Here is an 8,258-nt window from a genome sequence, read left to right on the forward strand (position 1 = left end):
AAATCTTTATTTTGTCATTTTTTGAAAATGTATTTTTTGAAAATTCAACCCAAACTTCTTGTAGTCTATTACTTGCAGAAAGCGATAGCGATAGGGATGATTTATTCATCTTCAATGTCAATAGTAAAGAACTGCATTTTGAAAAGAGAAAATTTTCTGTGGTTAGTGGGTTGAAATGTTTTAAAAAATCAGATTTTATTTTTGATCCTAAAGAAAAAAATAAATTAATGGATAGATATTATTTGAATATGGATAAGATAATGAGATCTGTTTTCTATGATGATTTGGTTAACAAGAAGATTGCTTTTCGAGATGAAGATTTGTATGAAATTGGATTAGTATACTTCATAAGTCGATTTCTTCAATCTGAGTTATCAAGAACGTTCATAAAGAAGACTAATTTTGACTTGGTAGAATCAGGTCACTGCTTAAAGTATGATTGGGAAGGTGAGTATTTTCAAGTCTTGGAAAAACCATGTAGTCATAAGATGAAAAGAAATTCATCCTTTTTTCATTTTCGAGGATTTCATCTTGCACTTCAAATCTGGTTCTTTGAGTGGTGTTTAAAAATTGATAAGTGTGTTGCTAATCGAATTGAATCTTAAAATCCTTGAATTTTAAAATTGAAAGTCATCTGAAGAACTCATTTTTTATGACTATCTTCAGAGTATAATGTTCAAGCAGTATAACAATGAGGTAATGATCATATATTCTAACTGTATTTGATTAAGTAATTATTTTACGTATCAATATTTTTCTTCATATTTTATATGTATATTATTGGTATGCAGTAACTCATTTTGAGCATACCAGTGTTTAATTATATATCTAAATTTTTGTCTAAACTTCAGTATATGTTCAGAGACAATGTGTTTATCGATGAAAAGGAGGTGAAATTCAATCTTAGAGCTATTCATCAGGACAGCTTGGGTCATGATCATCGTAATGATTTAGACCATTCTCTACCATCCATAACTGAAGATGCATTTATTGTCTTAAAGAATCAAATAACCAATGTATGTTTCTAATTTAATCTTCAAGTACATATTCAATATTGTTTTCAAAATATTTAATAAATATGTGATTGATATTTTTTGTATGTCTGTTCAGGTCCATCGTGATATGTCGTTATTTTAGGAGAAGATTTATTTTGATTGATATGTAAAACGTTATAATGCACATCTTCTTTTCAGTATGACATATTTGTGTATTCATTTCGTAGGGCTATATTTTTTCGTTGTACTATTATCTAAGTGCTTTATATTTATATATGTGCAGGTTTTCAAGAAAATTATAAAATATCAGAAGAATGTATGTTTAATCTATAATTTTATAATTTCATTATTAATCTGAATCAGTTTTTGATATATCTTTTCATTGTTCTATGTTTTTTTTTTCAGGTTGATTGTCAATTCAATGGGATGAGGGAGTTTGTTGAACAATCTGTGAAGTTGATATTGAATGAATTAAGATTGATTAAACAACAATCGTCTGAATTTGTTGAAAAAGAGGTTTAGTTTTCATTGCATTGAACTATCATATATTTGTTATCAGTTTTCTCATTATTAACAGAATTTAAAATACTATACCTTTCCTAAGAATGTGGATGTTGGTTTACAAACATCAAGTGCAAGCAAGAAGCAAGATGAAGTCCTTGTTGATCCTGTCATTGAAAAATATTCTTTTGATGATGATGTTTTTGTCCGAGTAGATGGTAATATTTCTATACTTTCATATTTAATTTTATTTCTACAGTAAAAAGATTCTACATTATTGAAATTCACTTCATGAGTTCTCATGTTTCATTCACAGTTTCTAACAATTCAGTTGTGAATAATTCTGTCAATGATCAATCACCGTTGGATGACATACCCTTCTTTACTGAGCTTCAATAAGTTGCTCTTGAATCAATATTTAAGGTATTGAAAACACCAAAAACATCTATCACTACGTCTATAATATTTGACAAATCTCTAGTAGGTGTGTATAACCAATCTAAGCTTTCAAAGATGTCCATTGTACTTTAAGAGCAAACATCTGTTTGAGAAGTATATTGAATTTGAGACTCCAAATTTATTGATCCAGCAGTTCATTGATTGGTGTTACCCAGATTCGAAGTCAAGAGGAAAAATGTGTGGTTTCTGAATTTCAAATTATTTTTATTATCGATTCAATAAAAAAATATTTATTATCTTTTAAAATTTAATGTAGAAGTGCTGGAAAAACTACTTTACAGAAAAAGATAATTTCTGAATTTGTATTGTCTGACATAAAAATTAGAGATAAAGATTAATTCCACACCTTGATTCACACTAGACGATCATGGAATGATGAGGTATGTTTTTTGTATTTTATTTGGTATTGAATAATTTCTTGAGGTTTATTTTGTAGATAGATAGCAGTAGAAAGCATAGTCTTTTTGAAAATTTAACTTTGAGGGACCATATATAATTTTTTGAGTCTTGAAGATTACACTTCTATGGCTACTTGATTTAGTTTATAAGCCTTGAAGATTACACTTTTTCTGTGCTTGCCTACTTCATTAATTGGGTTTACATTTTTCTTTCTCCATTTTTTTTCTCTTTCATACATCATACATTTTGAAGCTCAAGTTGGAGAAATTTGATCAAGAGCATTTTATCGATGATTTCAATCATTTCTTTCATTCTCCTTTTTTTTTACAATGGACTAAATCATATATAGTTTATACTTTCTTTTGGGATTTAATGTATTCTATTATGCTGTGTGGTAGTGCCATGCACTCTATTTTATTTCTATGAAGCAAACACTAAGAGATATATCATATTTGATGATGATCTTTCAACTTATTATTTCTTCATGAAAGTCCATATAAACCTTTGTCTATCTAATGTTAATTGATATTTTTTATCCTTTAACCAAATCAATCCTTTAAGAATTTAACTTATAGGTAATGGTAGCAACTAAATAATAAAAGAACACCAAAATCCACTAAAGATCATAGAAAAAATTTTATTTTCAAAATTTACTGTGGTATGCTCTTATTAAGGACTGAGGGGGTGGGGGTAATAGTTGATTTGTGTGTGAAAAGATGAAAAAATTTTTTAGTCACGAGGACAATTTCTTTTGCCGGTTAGCAAGTGTATAGTGGCATAGTGATGATTTCATCATATTCCTTTAACAAAATCTTCTTGTCCTTCGAGTGATATGCAATACAAGATTTTAAATATTGTGATGCACTCATTGATCATATGTGATGTAAATTTAGTGTATGAAATCAAACTAATCGTCTTGTCAGTGTTTTGTTTTGTTGAAGAGGGGATGCACAATTAGAAGGGAGAAGGGGTAGAAATTTATACATATCAATTGTGTGAAGTCCTGCAACTATCATTTGTTTTTGACTTCTAGCATTAGGATCTTTTTCAGTTTTCTAAAATATTTAGGTGTCAACATTTTGGGGGAGTTTCACTTACACAAGTTTTTATCAATCTTGGATTTATAGTGCTAAAATACATACTCTAGTATATCTAGGGACCCTTCCTCAAATTATAACTTTATCATTTTTTGATGGATACTATTTTTACATTATGCTTGCTTATCGAATTTTCTTGAATTCAAAATTCCTACAGAAGAAAAAAGAAAAAAAGGTGGAGTTCATTTAGGTAATATAGAACCTATAATATAATAGTTCATTGGTAATATATACATTAGGTTGCTGGTGGTAGTATGTTACTCTTATAAGGTCTATGATGAACGGTCTTAATAGATTGAATTGGTGAACTTTTTAATTAAAGAGAATTGGATTGATTGACTTCCATTATTTTCCGTCAACCACTGGCTTGGAGGTGCTTTACAGCGAGAAATAAAGACTAATTCCTTCACAAAGAATAATGAGATGTTAAATAAATATTTACGGTTTGAGTAGTATGGGATACATAACGTTATCCATTTGAAAAATGACACTGTTGACTGCTCTAGAGAAAGCTAAAAAACAAAAAATAGATGCTGAATTTCAAAAAAAGAATACTATATTTTTTGATAATGCAAAACAGTTTCATGTGTTTTATTCAAAATACTGAGATACTGGCATATCTGTATTTTCTATGTATGCTAGTATATAATTCTGGTTAGTATGCATGGATTGAGAGTATATTAGGCACAGGACACACTAATTATGCTAGTGTATAATTTTCTTTGTTCTGTGTTGTTCTGTGTATGCTAGGATTACGAGTATTTTGTGTAGTTTTATTATTTACTGTTTGCTTTGTTCTAATTTAATTTTTATTTATTCAGTATGTTGGCATGATAATGTATTACTTGAGGAAAAAATCAAAGTACAATGTCATGAAGCCTATTCCATACACCACTATCGATTTCATTTTTGTTAAATGCATACGTTTAATTTAGCAACAATGATTGAATTTGAATGAATAAATGAGTTGTATCACTCTTGAACATCATGTTAGCCAGTATATTAGAGGTTACAAAAGGCTTGGCAATGTTCTCTGAGATTTTGTTGATAATATCATCATTCTTGTGAATGTTAGTGAGTCATTTCATTGAATATTGATTGTTTTTTGAATTAGACATAGGTGTTTATATATTTATGATTCAATAATGATAGGTGTTACGCATTCAAAGAAAGTTTTAGATCATGTTCAATCTCTTTCTACAATGATAGCTATGTTTTTGATTGCCACTGATTTTTACAAAAAACGTTCGGATATTGGTTGACATCGAAAAGCTGCATACACTGATAAATCATAGCATGAACCTTTGGAGTATGTCATTGTGGAGGATACACCACAGCAAGGACCTCAATCTAAGTAAGTTACATTTAAATTGTGTTTTTATGTATATATATATATATATATATATATATATATATTGCTTTATCAATGATTTTTTTAATTTTATATTTTATAGTGACTGTGGTATGTTTGTATGTGTCTTTGCTGAGTATGTTATTCATGACATATTTGATATCTCCAGTAGACTATTTAGTGCTTCCAACCACTGACTCAGATATGATGCACTACTATGGAATTATGCTAGACGAAAGCAAAATGATGGAGTAATTAGTGAAAATGAGGCAACTAAAAATGTTACTAGCAAACATGGTGGTTTCAAAAAATCTGAGAAAGTAGTTTTGAAAGTTCAAGGACACAATAATACCAGTCACAAAACAAGATTGCAGTAGACGTTATTGTTTAGTTCTTGTATTTTTGACGGATGTTTTGATATTTGAAAGTAGTAAGTTCTTTTCTAATATTTACCAGAATACCTAAAATTTTTTTTTGTTACTCTATATTGATTTTTGGTTCCTTTTGATTGAACTTTATTGATGTGATGAAGTAAAGCAACAGTGTTTTTAATTTGAAAAGTTCTTGTGCTTGTATTAGATCTTGTACATTATATTATTTTTAACTCGATTTGATACTTGCATTTGTTGTATTCAGCTGTTATACATAGTATTTCTTGGTTGAACAAACAAATAACAATTGTCCGATTTGATAATGGTCTTTGTTTGAATGTAATACATGGTATTTTTAAATGCTGATTTGATACTAGCATTTGTTTCAGATAACACCTTTGTTTGAACTCATTTGTTTGTTGGTTGCAAATACCATGTATTACATTCATTGTCTATGTTCATTGAGCATTATTTGTTATTGGTATTACATTCACGAATGATTCTACATATGAGATGTAACATTTTGATTCCTGCATACCAAGTTACAATTACTGCACATTACTATGCATTTTTGGATTATGTTGTTATTTTTTGCATTGCAACATTATATACGTGTTCAGCTGTTAAGTAATTGGCTTTAGTAATTATTTTGAAGTTATGGTGTAATACATTATAAAGATAATACACCATTATAAGCAAACATAATACATGATAAAGATATCTGACACTATTACAATCCAACATAAAATATTATAAAGATAATACACCATTATAGGCAAACTTAATACATGATAAAGATATTTTATTTAATCTTTTTAGTCATATTCAGTGAAAAAGAAATTCATTCACTCTTAAGAATTTGATTATTTAAAATCAATAAAAATAAATATCCATAAACACAAATTACTTAAAACAGCACAAATCTTAACACTGACATTTATTGATCATAAACGTTTTAAAAAAATATTAACATCAAAATAAAGTAAGAAACACAGATTTCCTCTTAAGCAGGTGGTGCATGTTTGTGACAAGTCTTTTTATTGTGCCCCTCACGATGATAGTTACTACATGTAACCTTTGAAAGTTTACACTTGTCTTCATTTGGTACTTTCCATCTTTCATAAAATGATCTTTCGGGAGTTCTTTTTGAATCAGGTGGCAATACAACTTTATTCAACACTTCACATGATATTTTTCATGTATTTTCACAAGGAAGAGGTTTAAATGGTATGGCATAAACATCTCTGAAATATTTGTTGTTGTAGTAAGGTGAGTAATAGTTCTCGCTATGTTGGTTTCTATACGTAATAACAGCCATATCATGAGAGTATGGTATTTCATCTGATTGAAATTCTCCACAGCTGCACTTTCTGCTTCCCAAACAAACAATGAATCTTTTTGCTCCGTTACTTACAGTATGCAGGAATTCATTTGATGCTTTTACCTGCATTCAGAAGCAACTTTAAAACACAAATCAATTAACAAAAAATTTAAGTCATGTATAAAGGATGGATAAAGGACTCACTATCATTCTCTGAGAAAGCAAATGATTATTTGTCAAAATATTATTATATTTGACTGTCAACTTTGTTAACGTGTTTGTTGCCTCCTCATGCTGTTTTGCACTCTATGATTCAACCATTAAACTCATAAAATTTATTGTTGAAACCACGGGTAATCTTCTATCTATTCTATTGGTGTTGTTGATGGATTTCGATATGTTTGATGTCATCGTCCAAGTCCGTTTGACAGTACACTGAACCCTTACTCAGTTGTGGTAGCCAATTTAAAATAAATACCCATAACTCTCTTATCTATTTGGTCCACCTTTTCCATTAACTCTTCAAATTGTTGCAGAGTATATGCCTTTGCCATTGCAAAAAAAAACGTTTATGCAATTCTTCAAGATTTTTACAAAAGTTTACCTTTATGTTGCACCACAAATGCCAAATGCAAGCATGATGTGACAGATTGGGATATACTATTGATGCTGCCTTCCAAATGCTCTCATTTCTATCAGACATTATACACATACCTTCCCTTTCACCAAATACAATCTTAAATTTATCAAAAAATCATGTCCAGGATGCAATATTTTGTGAATCAATCACAGCATAAGCAAGGTATAGTTTATGATCTACATTCATAAAATACTTCATATAATATACTTGTTGATTACTTTTTAGCAAAACAAACAAAATACATACATATGACACACCAATATTATACAGCGCTTAAAATTTTAATATGATTTTCATTTTAAAAAAATTTTTTTAAAAAAAAGAATTATCTCCTGGGTCCAACGTGCTCGCAGTCAGCATAGTTCCACCGTAAAGTGATTTTAGATCTGTTTCATCGGCTACAATAATTGGCCTGCAATATTTTCATCTCCGAATTGAAGCATCCAATACAACAAAAGCATACAAAAATCTATTTTCTTCAGTTTTCTCCCAGCTAACAACAGATCTAGGATAATGTTTTTTCAAGATATATAAATAACCCGGTATCTTTTGATATGACTTGGTAGAATCACCGCGCAATATATTAACTGCTTTGATTTTTGCACGTCATGCCTGACGATAATTTAGTAAAATTTCATGCTCCCTCATCATGTCAGAAATAATATCTTTGGGAGTGTATATTCTTTTGGTGTCCACATAATTACCTAAAATCAGTTTGACTACCACTTTTGTCATCCCTTGACGCCTTATATAAACTTGATCTTTTATTGAGCATGTATGAACGTCACAATACTTTCTTATCTTAAAAATCTTTGATTTGTTAATTCTAGAAGAACGAAGAAATCAAGTACAGTCCTCCACCACACAAACCAAATAGTAGCTGTTAAATTTAAAAAAATAAAAATTTAGTAGTCAAAAAACAGATACCCGATTTACATACAACTATAATATCCAATTTAATACACTAAAAAAACACAATCATTGTTACCTGCTTGCGCTTGACCTTTCCGTTCAATACGAGAACTGTTTCACAAATGCGTGCAACTCCGTAACATTAGCCAGTGTTTGTTTATCCTTGTAATTCTGTTTTACAGCTATGTTGATATAGGTTACATCACAAATTA

At 29.4% G+C, this 8,258-nt stretch overlaps 1 protein-coding gene across 1 annotated transcript; it reads right to left on the reverse strand.

The window, feature by feature from the left end:
- Positions 1 to 6,368: 6,368 nt before the first annotated feature.
- Positions 6,369 to 7,048, reverse strand: LOC124889588. Its single transcript, XM_047401549.1, has 3 exons — positions 7,001 to 7,048; positions 6,699 to 6,800; positions 6,369 to 6,617 (listed from the first exon to the last, which is right to left on the reverse strand). Exons 1-3 carry the CDS (start codon positions 7,046 to 7,048, stop codon positions 6,369 to 6,371), a joined length of 399 nt encoding a protein of 132 aa, XP_047257505.1.
- Between the last annotated feature and the right edge of the window lie 1,210 nt (positions 7,049 to 8,258).

Source organism: Capsicum annuum, chromosome 12 (genome assembly GCF_002878395.1).
Source record: "Capsicum annuum cultivar UCD-10X-F1 chromosome 12, UCD10Xv1.1, whole genome shotgun sequence".
Classification (NCBI taxonomy): Eukaryota; Viridiplantae; Streptophyta; class Magnoliopsida; order Solanales; family Solanaceae; genus Capsicum; species Capsicum annuum.

Bases quoted from the DNA above. Each gene is read 5' to 3' on its own strand.
- LOC124889588 (XM_047401549.1), bottom strand. From the start codon at position 7,048: ATGGCAAAGGCATATACTCTGCAACAATTTGAAGAGTTAATGGAAAAG. The intron at 6,801-7,000 runs GTGGACCAAATA...GTTGAATCATAG, and splicing joins TTGAAGAGTTAATGGAAAAG to AGTGCAAAACAGCATGAGGA. The intron at 6,618-6,698 runs GTGAGTCCTTTA...TTCTGAATGCAG, and splicing joins TGCTTTCTCAGAGAATGATA to GTAAAAGCATCAAATGAATT.